The sequence below is a fragment of the Rattus norvegicus genome, chromosome 9, assembly GCF_021556685.1.
Source record: "Rattus norvegicus strain SHRSP/BbbUtx chromosome 9, alternate assembly SHRSP_T2T, whole genome shotgun sequence".
NCBI lineage: Eukaryota > Metazoa > Chordata > Mammalia > Rodentia > Muridae > Rattus > Rattus norvegicus.
The window spans coordinates 102,940,659-102,957,450 of record NC_141542.1 but is presented as its reverse complement, the minus strand read 5'-3'; the positions used below and the strand labels follow the sequence as shown (position 1 = coordinate 102,957,450).

At 54.5% G+C, this 16,792-nt stretch overlaps 1 protein-coding gene across 8 annotated transcripts; it reads left to right on the top strand.

Annotated features, from left to right (window-relative positions):
- Positions 1–4,054: 4,054 nt before the first annotated feature.
- Positions 4,055–13,473, top strand: Ecel1 (endothelin converting enzyme-like 1). 8 transcript variants are annotated; one of them, XM_087567487.1, is made up of 19 exons: positions 4,055–4,405; positions 4,993–5,158; positions 6,312–7,196; positions 7,774–7,842; positions 7,952–8,062; positions 8,151–8,243; positions 8,406–8,530; positions 9,172–9,394; positions 9,832–9,930; positions 10,179–10,253; positions 10,385–10,488; positions 10,724–10,782; positions 10,861–10,912; positions 11,310–11,377; positions 11,538–11,662; positions 11,937–12,002; positions 12,386–12,481; positions 12,835–12,911; positions 13,051–13,473. In XM_087567487.1, the coding sequence occupies exons 3-19, from the start codon at positions 6,411–6,413 to the stop codon at positions 13,148–13,150; spliced, it is 2,328 nt and encodes a 775-aa protein (XP_087423613.1). In that variant the 5' UTR covers positions 4,055–4,405; positions 4,993–5,158; positions 6,312–6,410; the 3' UTR covers positions 13,151–13,473. The 8 variants fall into 8 exon arrangements, 7 of the variants coding, with proteins under 7 accessions (XP_087423613.1, XP_087423616.1, XP_087423615.1 ...); XM_087567490.1 differs by having other exon boundaries at positions 4,086–4,405; positions 4,946–5,158; XM_087567489.1 differs by having other exon boundaries at positions 4,086–4,405; positions 4,900–5,158.
- The last annotated feature ends 3,319 nt before the right edge of the window (positions 13,474–16,792 follow it).

Genomic DNA, 16,792 nt, shown 5'->3' with positions numbered 1-16,792 from the left:
CTCACTTGGCAGGATGGATGGTGCTCCCAACAGACCGAGGAAGGGAGGCTGCCATTGGGAACAGAGCAAGTCACAAGAGAATGTCAGGTAGGGACAAATCCGGTACAAGATGTACCCAGAGCAGCTGACGAAAGATGGCTGAGCTGCTCCAGCCAGGAAGATCCAGGAAAGGCCTTTGGAGGCAGGATGTCTGGACAGGAGGCCAAGGTCCTAGCCACAAGGTCTCCGATTCCTTCAGAGCTTTCTGGGTAAAGCACCTGCCCTCAGTATGATCAACATGTGAAGCTTGCTTTGGTTTGGATCTGGGTTTAGTTCTGGACCCCAGCCAGCTTCAAGATGCTCTTGCCTGGATTTCTGGGCACAGATGTGGATCTGCTCCAAAAGTAGAGTGGACTTAAGGAAGAACACTCAGTTGCCATAAACAAGGATGTGGGGTAGGACCAAGGAGGCCTCAGAAACCAGGGGCTCACAAAGGGTGTGGGCAGGGCTTCAGAGGATGGGAAGCAATGGGAAGGAGACTCTTCGGGTCGGTCCCCTACAAATGTGCATGGCTTAAATTATTTGAAACTAAAAGTTAGTTAGACATTTACTCACATAAAACATTGTTCTAGGGGCTGGGGAGATGGCTTAGTTGGAAAAATGTCTTCTGTGCAAGCATGAGAGCCCAAGTTCAATCCCTAGAGGCTGGGTGTGATGCTGTAATCTTGTTGCATCAGTAAGTACAAGTGGATTCCTGGAACCCACTTAGCAAGTCTCTGTACTAGACTCTGGCAAGAACAGTATGGTGGGGACTCAGGGAGGGAGGGCATGCCCCAAGCCGTTGGAGCCTGAAGAGGTCACTGGGGAGTGCCCGCAAAAAACCAGAAAGATGATCAACAATTGTCCAAGAGGTGACAGAGGAAGGAAGCTCCAGTCAATAAGCACTAGGGTCCTGAGGCATCTGAGAGCCACCTGTGTCCTGGAAATTACACTTAATCAGAGTTACATAGGGAAAAGAGAGCAGGCGGGGAGACTCAGACTGGGAAGGACAGAGAGGGACATAAAGGTGGCGATTTCCAGGCTGGAGAGCAATAGCTCAGTTGGGTAGATGCTTGCTGGGTAAGCATGAGGACCAGCATTCTATTCTCAGAACCCATGTTTAAAAAAGTTAGGTGTGGTACCCATGCTTATAAGACTCATACTAGGAAGGGAAGGGACACAGGAAGTTCCCTGCCTTGATGTCTAGCCAGCCTAGTCTACTGGCGAGCTCCAGACCAAGAAGACCTTGTCTCAAAAGACAAGGTAGGTAATATCCAAGGAAGGACACCAGTACTTGGTCTCTGGTCTCTACACATACTCATGAACATACTAGCACACACATACACACACACACACACACAGCCATACCAACACACATAGAGACACACACACACACACACAACCACACAGACAGACAGACACACACACAGATATACACACACAAACACACCCCCACACACAGAGACACACAGACACACATACAGACACAGACACACAGACAGACACACACACAGACACACAGACATATAGACACACACAGACATACAGACAGGCAGACATACAGACACACAGACACAGACACACAAACAGACACACACACAGAGACATACAGACACACAGACACAGACACACAGACACATACACAGACACACACAGACACACAGACACACACAGACACACACAGACACACACAGACACACAGACACACAGACACACAGACACACAGACACACAGACACACACACACACACACACACGGGAGGAAGCCACTGCCTTAAGGGCTACATTAAAGTGACTAAGCTTAGTCATCATGAGGGGTGACTCAGGGTTCTGCAGACTGGAGGCGAGTGGGAAAGTCAGTGAAGAGCTAGGGCTTCACATAGGAGCTCAACTGGGGACTTAAGAGAGATTGGGTGCAGGAGATTTCAGACTTGGTCTCTGTCACCCCAGCCACCAGGGAGTGACATTTTATTTCACAAATTAAAAAGCCATTTCATGTCAGGCGTGGGGGTGTACCCTTTAGTCCCAGCACTTAAAAGGAAGGAGCAGGTAGATCTCTGAGTTTGAGGCCAGCCTAGGCTACAGAGTGAGTTACATGCCAGTGAGGGCTACACAGAGAAACCCTATCTCGGAAAAGGGGGAAAAGCCATTTCATAGCCTGGCATGCTTAATGACTCTAACTGTGATCCTGACTACTTACAGGTCGCAGCAGGAGGATCACCTGAGCACAGGGGTTCCAGACCAGGGACTACATATAAGACCCTATTGCAATAACTAACTAATGAATAATATACAATTTAAAAATCCAGGTTGATCTGTGAGTTATTGGAGGGGCCGAATCCTGGGAAGCCAGATGAACAGACAGTGAGGACCAGAACTTTGAAAGGTGACAGATCAGCCAAGAGAAAGCAACTAGGTGGCTGGTTCTAGCTACTCCCAGACCTCACTGAGGGGCCACCACAGGACTGATGGGCATTCTTAACTCAAACAGTGACAGCAACAGCATTAGTAAAGGCATGGGTATGGGTGGGGGGGTGGGGGGACACATATCTGTGGCCCCCCATCCTCCCCAACACTTGCTGTGGGCATTCATTTTATCAAGAAAAGCCATAGCCAGCAACGTGCAGTCATCTCTAAGAGTCAACCTTTCTCTCCCCCACCCCTCCTGCCACACCAGCCACTAGGGAGAGTCATTTCATTTCTCAAATTAAAAATCCATTTTGTGCTGTGAATAATGGATGGATAAGCCCAGGGAGGCCAGGCAGAGGGCAGGAAACTGGTTGTGGCCTAGAGACAACAACTCCTGCTAGGAGACGGGGGCACTGGCTGGATCAGAGAGAGGCTGTGGTGGAGCCCAGAGCTGTCCCACTTCTGGGGCCAGGGTTCTATCCCACATGGTACAGAGGTGAGCTGGCACTGACCAGAGCTGGGCCTTGGATTGGCTGGTCTGGCTTTAGGATATGGCCCTTGTTTAGGGTGAGACACACAGCACCTTAGTGCCTGCTCAGTAGCCGTGAGTCCTTTGAATGCTGCTGCCCCAGAGATGGAGCTACAGGGGCTCCTTCCTTAGAACACAGACCCAATGACACTCCATCAAGGACACTCCATCAATGGAGTAGTTGGGATATGACTTTGGCTCGTGTGGAGGCAGAGAACTGCTTCCAAACTCTCTTCTTCTGTCCCTCGCACCCCCTTGTGCCTTCTCTGACTGCCACCTGCCTTCTTTTCCCAAGTTGGGCTTCTAGAACCTCGTTTGCAGCTCTGCTGGACTCAGCTAGGCATGGCCTCGTCCTGTCAATCGAATCCTTATCAGATCTGGGAGCACATAGCAACTAAAGGAGGATCTCTGAGAACCTCAGAGACTGATAGAGCAAGATAGGCCTGATAGAGAAGGGGTGGGTCATTGGACCCTTTCTATGGACAGCCTAATCACAGGACACATCAGGGTGACAAGGACCTAGAGGTCAGTGGACCCAATTCTAAGCTAACTTCAGCTGACCCTGGTCCTGCACTCAGGGCTCAGTGTGGAGAATAAGATGTCGAACAGAACAGGAAGATTGGGAGGCCCAAAGAACCTGGCTGGGAGACAGATAAATGGATCAATGGCGGCCGAATGTGTGAATGATGACCAGAAGGGAGTCCAAGGGCTGACCCCAGAGGAAGGAAGCACAAAATTAAAAAAAAAAAAAAAAGGACTGAGGACTGGGGTCCCTATCTTCCTGTGGCTGCTGTGGGAATCCCTGGAGAAGCATGTTTGCCTCTGTGCCTTGCCTTTGGAGTAGTCGGCTCCTTGAGACAATATCCATTTTTATATTTCTTGGAAATTTCACGGCATTCATTTCGGGGAAAATAAAAGCTGTCATTGCCGGAGAAATGATACCAATCAGGGCCTGAAAAGGCTGGAAAATTATCCTCCTAGAGATGGAATGTTGAGGGGAAAATGCAGATTAAAAGCACAAAGAGCCACTCTGCCACCGCCCTGCCCTCCCCTCCCCCTCACGGAAACAGCGTTTTGCGTAATTCCATCGCTCCTCAGTAGAATTAATAGGACCTGAGAAGAATGCATTGGGCAGAAGAGGACCCTAGGATGGTCAGAGTGAGAGACAGCCCTGAGAGTGGGACTTGGAAGTGGACAGACTGGACGGGCAGGAGAGTGGTAGGGGTGGCCGCTGAAGGCCAGTAACTGGGTAGCTGACTGAAGAGCATCCTGACCGGAGTGTGACGAGATGGTGGGCCCGTCTCTGCAGTCCCACCTCAACATGGATTCCGTCACATGGGTCTTCACCAATGCCTGAAACATTGCTTAGGCCAGGCCTGCAGGCTGGAACCAGAGGGTTGAGATTGCTGGGGCTGTGTGGTCCTTTTCTGGGGACACTGAAAGAGATTAGGTAAGTCAAGGCAGAGAAAGCAGATTCCAGAAAGAGCACCAGTCCTTCAGAAAGCTCTCAGGTCTCTGTCACATGTGGGCTTCACCCTGTGGATACAGTGGAGAGGTAAAGACGATTCTGCCTCCTGGAAGGAGGGAGGTCCCCAACATTTAAAAAAGCAAGTACAACCGGAAGGGGTGGAAGGCTGGACAAATTCACCCCGTGTAGTCCCGTGAGGGAAATGGGGCAAGATTCCTCCCTCTCCCGTCCTACATCCTTTTCTTGGCCTTTCTATGTGGGTCTGGGACTTCCTGTCAGCGATGTCAGGAAAACCTAAGGTTGAGAAGGCCACAGCCTCAGCCTCTCCTTGCAGCCTACCTATAAGGGCCCTGCACCAACCAGAACCAAGACGGGGCAGGCATGAGCTCCAGTTAAAAGGACAAAGAAGTCCTGGTGCTGAAGGTGCATGACAGAGTACTGGGCTCTAACAGGCTCTTCACCTGCGCCTCCCACAGTCCATTGGAATCCTTCCTGGACTGAGCTTTTGTGGGCTCGGCCCAGACGGCCCTCTCGCCTCCAGATCTCCAGCTTCAGCCCCTTTACCGCAGACTGGTAGGTGGCTCCAAGTGGAGGAACCTCATCAGAAGAGACCGTGCTTCCTCCTCCCGGGACAGATCTGGACTCCGGAGTCCTGGAGCTTGAAACTGGTGCACCACCCTCAGGAGCGTATCTCGGCGGTTGCCATCCCCACCTCCGCACTGCTGGAGCTGACAGGTAGCCCAGAGGGAAGCAGGGAGAAGGAGGGGTGCAGGGGGCGGGAGAAGGAGGGTGGAGCCGCTGGCGCGCCCCCTCCTTCGGGGCTGGCGGGCGGCGCGGCGGCAGAGGAAGCGGCGGGCGCACGGAGAGAGCCGCAGCCAGCCGAGCTCCGCTCTGGCTGAGGCCGGGATTTGCTTCCGACCCCTCCCTCCGTCCTCGCTCGGCCCAGACGCGCACCTGCCCGGTAAGTGTCATTCCGGTTCGCCGCCTCTGGGGCCATCATCGCAGCCACCTCCGAGGCCACCGCGGCCGCGGAGCCGAGCTTCTCGGCTTTGTCTGTGTCCTCCCGGCTCCGGCTCCAGCTGCGGCTGCGGCTGCGACTCCAGGACTCGGCTCTCAAGCTCCGCTGACTGCGCCGCGCGACGCAGGAGACTCCGAGCTCAGGGCTGGCGCAGCAAAGGGGGTGAAACTTCTCCCAACTTTGGGTTCTGGGGAGAACCTGTTGACGCCAGGAATGGCCCGGGGCATTGATGGGTGGCAATGATGAAACCAGTCTCTGGTTTTCCATTAGGGCCGTCGGGGGTTGGGGGTGGGGGAAAGATGGGGACTGGAGAGGGCTGCTGCTTGGGGAAGGGGCTGGTGGGCTTTGGGACCGTTGAAGAGAAACAGTCAGAGGGTGGCTTGGGAGTGGTCCTGCAGACTTCCCTGAGGACAAAGTTTGGGTGCCTGGTCGCTCTTTAGTTCGGAGAACTGAAGGAGGCTTCAGGGTCCGCATAGAGGCGCCCCTGACCACACCTCCTTTCTCCAGCTTCTGCTTCCCCCTCCCCCACCTGGTTTGGCTGGAGCGGATGACGGGCAAGAAGGGCACAGGCAAGGGAAACAGGTTGTCAGTGATGCCCCACTTTGTGCCCCGTGCTCTTTTGCTTTATGTCCGGGCATCCCTACTCTGTGGTGAGCTTGTGGAGACCTGGGAAGACAGGTTAAGGGCTACGATTCCAGTAAGAGATGGGGGCAACTGAGCCCTTCTTCCTAAGGTGGCAGAGTGAAATGGGATCCTTGGTTGTGGATCCCAGGTGGCCTCCATCTTCTTAAACTAACCCCTACCCCTTGTTTTCTGGGTCCCCTCACTTTCTAGGGCCTCTCTGAACCTTCTAATGTTCCCTTCCTACAGCTGCGACCGAGGGCCATGTGGGCGCCGACCAGAAAGCCCGCAGACAGAAGCAACCCATAACTGACCAAACAAGGGGTCTGCAGCCAAAGCCTCGGCACAATGGAGGCCCCGTATTCCATGACAGCGCACTATGATGAGTTCCAGGAAGTCAAGTACGTGAGCCGGTGTGGCACCGGGGGCGCCCGAGGGACCTCCCTACCTCCAGGCTTCCCGAGGAGCTCAGGGCGCAGTGCTAGCGGGGCCCGGTCGGGGCTACCGCGCTGGAACCGACGGGAGGTGTGCCTGTTGTCCGGGCTGGTGTTCGCCGCCGGCCTCTGTGCCATCTTGGCAGCCATGCTGGCGCTCAAATACCTGGGCCCTGGCGCGGCGGGCACTGGCGGAGCCTGTCCCGAGGGCTGCCCCGAGCGCAAGGCCTTCGCGCGCGCCGCCCGCTTCCTGTCTGCCAACCTGGACGCCAGCATCGACCCGTGCCAGGACTTCTACTCGTTCGCGTGCGGGGGCTGGCTGCGGCGCCACGCCATCCCCGACGACAAGCTCACCTATGGCACGATCGCGGCCATCGGAGAGCAGAACGAGGAGCGCCTGCGGCGCCTGCTGGCGAGACCCACGGGAGGCCCGGGCGGCGCTGCGCAGCGCAAGGTGCGCGCCTTCTTCCGCTCGTGCCTCGACATGCGCGAGATCGAGAGGCTCGGGCCGCGGCCCATGCTGGAGGTCATCGAGGACTGCGGCGGCTGGGACCTAGGCGGCGCGGCCGATCGCCCGGGGGCGGCTCGCTGGGACCTCAACCGACTGTTGTACAAGGCACAGGGTGTGTACAGCGCGGCCGCGCTCTTCTCGCTTACAGTCAGCCTGGACGACAGGAACTCCTCGCGCTACGTCATCCGTGTGAGTTTCCCCGCCTCCCGCCCCCCGACATTCCTCGCACCCCATCTGAGACCCCGTATCCTCAGCCCCGCGTGCCCCGACCTGGGTCCTGCGTCCGAGATACGGTTCGGACAGCGAGGGGCGCGGGGAGGAGCGGGGCGCGCAGGGGCAGAGCGCGGGAGGAGGGCGCAAGTAATTTCCCTGGAGTAATTGCGGTGTTTAGCTGAACTGCGGGAGCCGCAATTGCCAGCCCTCAGGCAGGTGGGGTTCGGGGAGTGGAAGCCCGCAGGCGATCGCCCTGGATGGCTGGGGTTGGCCAGGAATTCCAGAGGTTCCAACTCCGGATATAGTGCCCTACGGTGTCACTACAGGTGGGGAAAGTGAAGCTGTTGGGGAAGGAGTGGAGGGTGGGCTCTCCAAGGAGTCTTCAGGCCGGGCTAATAGCTAGCTTCTCTGGAGGGAGGGGCTGGTTTTCATGCTCCTAGAGCTTGTGACAACGGATTCACGTTTGACTTGTTCGTCCTCTCTTCTTTGATAGTTGAGTGGAAACGCTAAAAAACTGGCACTTCTGACCTGGGATCCCCGTTTTCCTCCCCAGATTGACCAGGACGGGCTCACCCTGCCAGAGAGAACCCTGTACCTAGCTCAAGATGAGGAGAGTGAGAAGGTGCCTAGGCAGAGGCTGGGGCTTCTGGGAAGGAAAGAGCCCCAGAAATGAGTGTCCCAGGGGTAGGTGTCTCCCTCCTGATAACTGAGGAGCTCTTGTCCTGGTCTAGGTCCTGGCCGCATACAAGGTGTTCATGGAGCGCCTACTCAGACTACTGGGTGCAGACGCTGTGGAACAGAAGGCTCAGGAAATCCTTCAACTGGAGCAGAGGCTAGCTAATGTGAGCAGGAGGGGCTGGGAGTTTCCAGGACTGGGACAAGGGGTGGGGAACATAGGTCAGGTTTGGGTCTATCTGGTCTCCACTCCAGATCTCTGTGTCAGAATATGATGATCTCCGTCGAGATGTCAGCTCCGTGTACAACAAAGTGACTCTGGGGCAGCTGCAGAAGATCACCCCCCATGTGAGTGTCCCCAGACCTGGCTAATGGGTGGTGGTTGGGGCAGGGTAGGGGCTGTAAGTCAAAGGTCTTGAGGTACGTCTGAGGTCTTCCATGCTCCTCAATACTTTTGTTGCCTCTCTGTGACCCCTTTGTTGTTGTCTCCCGTTGCTTCCCTGCCCACAGTTGCAGTGGAAATGGCTGCTGGACCAGATCTTCCAGGAGGACTTCTCTGAAGAGGAGGAGGTGGTGCTGCTGGCCACAGACTACATGCAGCAGGTGTCCCAGCTCATCCGATCCACACCCCGAAGGTGAGGCTGTAGCTCCTCCATCCCTGCACTCTTTGCCCTAGGGCCCCTCCATCAGCACCCTGGAGCTGTCCACTTGGTAACCTTTGTAAACCACGTCTCTGCCGAAGCCACACAGAAGGAGGCAGGTGGGAGCGCTGGTAGGGGAATCTAGATCCTCCAGTCATATGCTCACTCCTTCCCTGTGGGAGCCTGGGTAGGCTGGGATCCCCTTGAGCTGCCCTCACCTCCTGGGATGGTGAGGTTGAGAGTTTGGGATATGTAGCTGAAGCTATTTACAGCCCATGCGTAGATCCTTGGGGGGGGGGGGGGATCCTGCTAGACCCTGGACATCTAGGGAAGGAAAATAAAGCCACCAAGGAATGCATTTCTGAGTTCCCAGTGTCCCACACCAAAAGGGAAATTGGGAAACAATGCAGTCCATCAAGGTCGGGCTTAATGGATCTTGTTAGTAGCAAAATCATATTGTGTGCTTCTGGGGCTTGGACATTTCAAACTGATTTCTGCATATCTAAATTGATCTCTTTCTCCTTAGTGGGGCAGGGTGGGTACTGAGTCCTATCCTAGGGAGCACAGGTGGGTAGGACAGTGATGACCTACATACGTATCTGTCTAGACAACCCCCTGCTTTACCTGGCCTCCAGGATCCTTCACAACTACCTAGTGTGGCGTGTGGTGGTGGTTCTGAGTGAGCACCTGTCCCCACCATTCCGAGAGGCACTGCATGAGCTGGCCAAAGAGATGGAGGGCAATGACAAACCCCAGGAGTTGGCCCGAGTCTGCCTGGGCCAGGCCAACCGCCACTTCGGCATGGCTCTTGGTGCCCTCTTTGTACACGAACACTTCTCAGCTGCCAGTAAAGCCAAGGTCAGGCTGCCGGGGGTCCAGGGTGGGGTGCAGGGGGTGAGCTCAGTGCAGAGAATGGAAGATCTCACAGATCCCCTTGTGGCGCAGGTCCCAGGGTGGGTAGAGGGGCTTAGCTGTGTCCAAGGCTTTAGGATGCTCCTCCACTGGGACTTTTGCTTACAGTCAGCTTCAGGTGGCTTGCCCTGTCTTTCCCCCGAGGGTCCTTCATGCTCAGGAGACATGGCCTTAGGACTGTATAGACTTGCGTGGGGATGGTTTTCCCTTCCAGGCAGGGGGTTTGCTGTCATGCTGCTGAGCGTAGGGCCCTACTCCCCAGCCTGGTGCCCTGTACTGAAGAAGTGTTACCAGACAATAGGAATACTTTCGGTGTCCAGTGCTGGGGGTCGGATCTAAGACTTCCTTAGTTGACCCTTGATCCCTGACTCCTGACCCTGCAGGTACAGCAGCTGGTGGAAGATATCAAGTACATCTTAGGCCAGCGCCTGGAGGAGCTGGACTGGATGGACGCCCAGACCAAGGCAGCTGCTCGGGCTAAGGTGAGATAGGGCTGGGGTCCCGGTTGTTGACTCCACAAATATTGAGTTCCTGCTGGGTATCAGGCACTGGGAATAACAAGGGGACAGATACAGAGATGCCTTTATGGACTTGGAATCACTCAGTCTGGTCTGTCCTCCCTCAGTCCCAGACCCATGCTAGACTGGACACCCCTCCCCCTTTTGTTTTTTGCCTGTGGGAGGCTGTCTCCTGAGGCCCTGGCCCCCTTGCTCTGATCTCTCGCCTGCAGCTCCAGTACATGATGGTCATGGTTGGCTATCCAGACTTCCTGCTGAAACCTGAGGCTGTAGACAAAGAGTATGAGGTAGGCAGGATTTCACTACCTCCAGGCCCCAGGGAAGCCCACTACCAAACTTGGAGGAGAAATCATGGCTCCTGAGGAAAGGGCCCGGCCCTGCTCCAGCTCATGGCTGAGCACTGCCCGTCCCCATACAGTTTGAGGTCCACGAGAAGACCTACTTCAAGAACATTTTGAACAGCATCCGATTCAGCATCCAGTTGTCTGTCAAGAAGATCCGACAGGAGGTGGACAAATCCACGTGGGTACCCGGCTCTGAGCTATGGGTCGAAGAGGGCCATGAGGGAGGAGAGGGTGTGTTGACATGCTGGGCCTGTGTAAACATGAGAGAGGACAGTAAGGTGGTGGCTTAGCCCAGAGAATGCACTGTTAGAAGCTAGCCGAGATGCCAGGACCCCCTTGAAGAGAGCTCGGGTGTGAGGATCCTGGGGGAAGTCCCCGTGTACCCTCCAGGTGACTCTGGCCTCCTCACACAGGTGGCTGCTCCCTCCGCAGGCGCTCAATGCCTACTATCTGCCCAACAAGAACCAAATGGGTAAGAAGTTGTGTCCTGCCTTGCCCAGGGTGGGCCCGGAAGTGGATCTGTTTCCCACTAACCATGCCTTTCTCTTAGTATTCCCAGCTGGCATCCTGCAGCCCACCCTGTATGACCCAGACTTCCCGCAGTAAGTAGGAAACGTAAAGGGTGCAGCTGGGCCCATCAGCCCCCTCTGTGGGTGTCAGGCTCCTTCTCTGGCTTGCTCTCAGGCTCATGTTTAGCTGGCTTTCTTCTACATCCCAGGCGCCGCCCACAGTGAGCTGGGCTTTCCTCACCAGACAGCCTCTCAGAGGCGTGGTCACAGGCCAATGTAATCTGGGTGATCCTGCACTCAGACTAGCTCAGGTCACTGGTCCCTTTCATGGAGAGTGAGGAAGCTGGGGAACACATGCCGAGGGTCTTGGAGATGGGTAGATCTCTGGGGCCTCCCTGGCCACCTTCCAGAGGCAGTAGGAGCCTGGGCAGCAATGTGGGGCTCTCAGAAGACAGGTGGGATAGGGTTTAACCTGCTGCTGTCGGTCCAGGTCTTTGAACTACGGGGGCATCGGTACCATCATTGGGCATGAACTGACCCACGGCTATGATGACTGGGGTAAGGCCTCAGAGGGTTTTGGGGGAGGGGCGGACAGTAGTGGGAGGAGTCATGGAGGATGAGTTGGGGTTGGCTGGTGGGAGGGGAGGGGCTTAGTGCCCAGCTTGGCCCTTAGAGTGAGGCTCGGTCTTCATGCGCTGGCTATTGCCCTTGCTCACAGGAGGACAGTATGACCGCTCAGGAAACCTGCTGCACTGGTGGACTGAGGCCTCCTACAGCCGCTTTCTGCACAAGGCCGAGTGCATTGTTCGCCTCTATGACAACTTCACCGTCTACAACCAGCGGGTGAGGCCTTCCACCCTCACCTCCAGTGCCCCTTTGGCTGGCCACAAACTAGAAGCATGCATGCTCATGTGCACATACGTGTACCCAAATAAAGCATATGCACATATGTTCTTGATTCCCATGGACACAAACAGCCACATAGTTCTCAAAGGTCCACATGGTACTTGTGTAGGGGTGAGGGGAGGAAAAGGGGACATGCAGTAGCTCAGGTTAGCCAGATCTGTGGGAGGCCAGCAGGCCCCATGCAGCTTCTTCTTTCTCTCCCTTTCCGCAGGTGAATGGGAAACACACACTTGGCGAGAACATCGCAGACATGGGAGGCCTCAAGCTGGCCTACTATGTGAGCCACCCAGCCTACTCTCTATCTCTGCTGGGGGACAGGTGGGAGCTTATGAGAACCCCAGACCAGGGACACAGCCCATCCCTTCCTGTCCTGCTGATGCTCTGGCCTAGGCTGGGGTCCTCGGGGTGGAGGGGAGAAAACAAGACACCATCTTACTGGGAGAACACAGAGGACTACCTGGAGAAGGTGGCACTATCGAGGGATCAACACGCCAGAGTGGGAAGCCGTACAGGCAGGGAATACAGAACTGATGGTACAGAACTGGGGTGGTGGGGGAGAACTTGGGGGTCTCCCAAGAGGAGACCGAGTGAAGGATGGAGAAGAGGCAGTGTGCAGCGCAGGCGTTGGCCACAGCGGCTACCCGCTTTCCGCACCCGCAGGCCTATCAGAAGTGGGTCCGGGAGCATGGCCCAGAACACCCGCTGCACCGGCTCAAGTACACCCACAACCAGCTTTTCTTCATTGCCTTTGCCCAGGTGAGCTGGGTGGAGACCAGATAGAGGTGGGAAGGGGCCGAGTAGGGAACACAGTGTCCATGCTCAGTCTCAGTTTCAGTCTTGCCCAGGTTTCACATGAGCATCCCCAAGATTCGGTCTGTCTGTCTGTCTGTCCGTCTGTCCGTCTACCTACCTGTCCATCCATCCCCCGGTCTGTCCGTCCGTCCATCCATCCATTCATCTAGCCATCCATCCATCCATCTAATGCCTGTCCTCTTGGAGGTGATGTCCCATGGCTTCTGCTGGGGCCCTATGGGTGGAGGAAAGGGCAGAGAACAGGCAGTAGACACCTGGCTCCATTTCTTCCTCTTCCCTTTTCCCGTTGGTCCCAGAACTGGTGCATCAAGCGACGGTCACAGTCCATCTACCTGCAGGTGCTGACAGACAAACACGCACCTGAGCACTACCGGTATGCGTGTCTGCCTTCCTGGGCAGTCCCCTCCTTGTGTCTGCATGGGGTTAGAGGGGCAAGAAGGGTCAGGGGTCAACCTGGAAGTGGTAGGGTGGCCAGTGAAGCCCACACTGCTGGGGTCTCTCTCCCACCTCAGGGTCCTGGGTAGCGTGTCCCAGTTTGAGGAATTCGGCCGGGCCTTCCACTGTCCCAAGGACTCTCCCATGAACCCTGTCCATAAATGCTCTGTGTGGTGAGCCTGTCTACCTGCACGTCCCCACTGCCCTGCACGGATCACCTCTGCCAGCTGCTGGGGCAACGTCAGTCCCCTATGTCCCTGCTCCAGGTCTATCTTCCTTCCCAACTTTTATGTGATTTTCTTCCCACCCCCTGCAGTCCTTCACTTCAGCAAGGGCCTGGAGTAGGGGTGAGGCTGGGTTCTGGGTGCACTCGAAGGGGAAATCTGAGGTCCCCACACCTGGCTCTAGGCAGCTGGACCCCTCTGGGGCTGGGCTGTACAGGCCCCACTGCTGTGTGTGCTCTTGCTGAGAAGTCTGGTCAATAAAGCTGCTGTACTATATGTGGCCTCCAGACAGGTGGAGGTGGAGGGTCCCTCTGGGTGGGAGGCGCAGCCCTACAGCACAGCTAGGAGCCCCTCTGTTTCACCTCTCTGCTAACTACTGCTTCCTCCCTACCCAGATCGCCTTCCTCCGTCCCCCATAGCACGAAGGAACTTTAGGGTGACACAGGGACTTGCTGGCAATGGAAAGCCAGGTTTGTTTTTTCAGTCTTCCAGCTGGGCCTCAACGTCAGATTCTCCTTTGGGAAGGTGTCTGGGGCCCCAGGTTCGATCAACTCGAAGCCAGCCTCCAGCATCTGGCCTTCCACAGCTTAGAGCGAGGGATGCTATGTGAGCTAAGTAGTAGGCAATTAGCTGAGGGGCCCCAGGCGCAACCAGTGGTGGAAGGGATTCCGCCTGGGCTGCCCAGTGGTGTGCCCAGTCGTGGAGGCGCAGTGCCAGGTGAGGAGATCACCATGTTGGGCAGCCTGACAGTCCCTGCGTCTATAAGGAAGGAAGCCAATGCCTGCCTTTTCTCCGGTAGTTTTTCCCTTTGATGGCACATCTCCACTTTATCATAGCAGTGCTGGTGTGCTCAGAGAATGTCTTACCAGTGTTTCCAGCTTCGGGTGACATTTAAAAAGTCCCAATTATCTCAGCTTGGGCTACAGTAATGTGGCCCTGATGAGGGACCAGGTTCTGAGAAGGAGCCCCTTGAGTGGCCAGTCAAGGAGGCCAGTTTTCCTCCTAGTCTATGATGATTGCAAGAGGATTCCCGGTTGTTGGGGAAGACTACCGAGGGCACACACCAGCTCAGAACTGTTTGTTGGGGACATTTCATGACATGTTCCTTGGAGGTGAGTCTCACACGGGAATGGTTTCCAGAGCTTTTCTCCTGGACTGGGTACATATATACCATGCCCCTTGGGAAGCTTGGATAGAAGGATACTTGCCACCGCCTGTGAGATATTTTGAGGTACTGATGTCTGAGACCTGCCTCCCATGTCCTAGACTCACCCCACCCTTCTGGCCTAGGTATAGGGAGAACTGGGGCTCCAGACCCAGTCTCCAAGTCACTACCAAAATTCCCCAGCTGCGGTCCAGTTCCTTCTGCCACTGTGGATGCAGCTCAGGAAGGCCTCAGGGCAGTAGGCCAGGCTTTCCCTGCTACAACCATACCCTGCTGAGGCTATCAGTGGGGTTGCTGGGAGAAGACATGAATCTCCTGAGCTAGAGATGGTTCCGGAAGTAGGTAATCTGGGGCCCGGTATCACCCACTAGCTCCCACACTGTTGTTGCTGATAGACGCTTATGAATGCCTTCAACACAACCCAAAGACCCGGACACAGTAACAGGTCACCTGCTGGCTTCCGAGTCCTCTTGTGTTCAGTGTCCAGACTCTTTCCATGTATTCTGTTAAGAAACCACATACAGCAGAGGCCATGGCAGGTCCTGGGGACTGATTAAATATCCTGAGGTGGAGGGGCTCACATAAGCCCAGCACAGCACTGAAGCCCCTGCCTTAGGTTCCTTTCTGTTTGGGCAAGGGGGGGCATCAGTGCAGCTGCGAAGGCCCTTCCAAGCCATAATGACAGGAGTGTAGAAGCCCAGAAGGGTGGTGATAGGGCTGTCTCCAGTGAGCTCATCTTCTCAGCAGGTATACTCAAAACAGCACACTGGGAGGACAAACACAGGCCTCCGCTAAGCATTTAATAGCAGGGAAATAAAGGAGCTGGAGATGTTCTAACTGGGCCTCGCTTCAGCGTTCAGGCATCCATCTGTATGTCCATGTGCCCAGGGCTGCTCTTCTTCCCAGCAATAGTTCCTGGAATCAGCTGCCTGGGCTTTTCTAGACTGAATCTGATTCCACCATCTATCTTCGTGACTGGCCCTTGAGCCAGGAGTTACTGCTGTGTGACCAGTGGGAGATAGCTACCTTCTCTGGGCTCCTAGCAGCATAGGAGTGAGGAGCGCCCCTAATACTAGCTCACTGCAACATGTGGTAGGCCCACACACGACCACCTCCTCTTCCCTCACCAGTGTGGCATCTCCATAGTACCCTACCTCGGCTGTGCCTCATCATGGCTGCCAGGGATGGCCCACAAGTATGAGCTCAACTCTGGGACCTCATGGCCAGGGATTCTGGGATACTTCTCAGCATGGTGGGAGATATTTCTTTGAACAAGTGGGAAAGGATTTGGAGCTAGCTACAAGGATATCTGGATGGGACATCCTGAATGGATCTATCTCCAGTTTGGTGACCCTGAGAGTCATGTGACACCCTCAAGGGCCACTGTCTGGTGCCAGTGAGGCCCTGGCTCTAACACATTCAGAGAGGCTCAGATTTAGGTCTCTTTATCCCTGTGGTTGACTTCCTGAGCTGTTCCAGATGTCTAGCACATCAGGTGTGCCCCAGTGCCAAAGACCCTAGGTGACATGTTTTAAAGTTTGCTTGAACCTTATTGCAAATGTATTTGAAGTGAGGGTCTTCCACATAAAAATTGGGATGGACCCCAGGGGGCTTGGTCCGGCCCTTTCTACTCCCTACCCCTATGCACATACATATAAATATATATACATATAAATACATATATATAAACATACATATACATATAAGCATACATATGTGTATATATACATACACATACATATAAACATACATGTACATACACATATACACATACATATATACACATATACACATACATATAAATATACATATACACATACATATAAACATAAATATACATATACATATACATCATATACATATATACATACACATATACACATGCATATATACATACATATACATACACATATACACATACATATACGCATACATATGTGTACCTATACATACACATACAATAAATATACCTATACATCATATACATACACATATACATACACATATAAACATACGTATATATTATGTACATATACATACCCAATCTTTTCTGTCTGTAGTGCACCACTTGTATAAGATGGGACAGTTCCAAACCTGAAGAAGGGACAGTTCTTAGAGGTGTTAAAGGCGTATGACCTGTGTAGCTGTTGAGGTGTCCTGCCTCTCTGTCTCTTCCGTCTGACCTTCCCAAGATGGTTTTAGACACCCACTTCTCCTTACACCGGCACTGCATAAAGACTGTGGTAGTATGCATCTGTAGTTCCAACATTGGGAAACAGAGGCCAGGTGAAAGGAATGTGTGGCTATCCTTACCCACACAGTGATATGGTTAAGGCCAGCATGGGTTACATGAGACCTGCTTCAGAAAAAAAGAAGGAACAGGGAAAATGTTCTCCCCATCTGGTAAAACGCATGTATGCAAAGGTCTGA

Bases quoted from the DNA above. Each gene is read 5' to 3' on its own strand.
- Ecel1 (XM_087567487.1), top strand. From the start codon at position 6,411: ATGGAGGCCCCGTATTCCATGACAGCGCACTATGATGAGTTCCAGGAA. The intron at 8,063-8,150 runs GTGAGCAGGAGG...TCTCCACTCCAG, and splicing joins TGGAGCAGAGGCTAGCTAAT to ATCTCTGTGTCAGAATATGA. The intron at 11,378-11,537 runs GTAAGGCCTCAG...CCTTGCTCACAG, and splicing joins CCACGGCTATGATGACTGGG to GAGGACAGTATGACCGCTCA.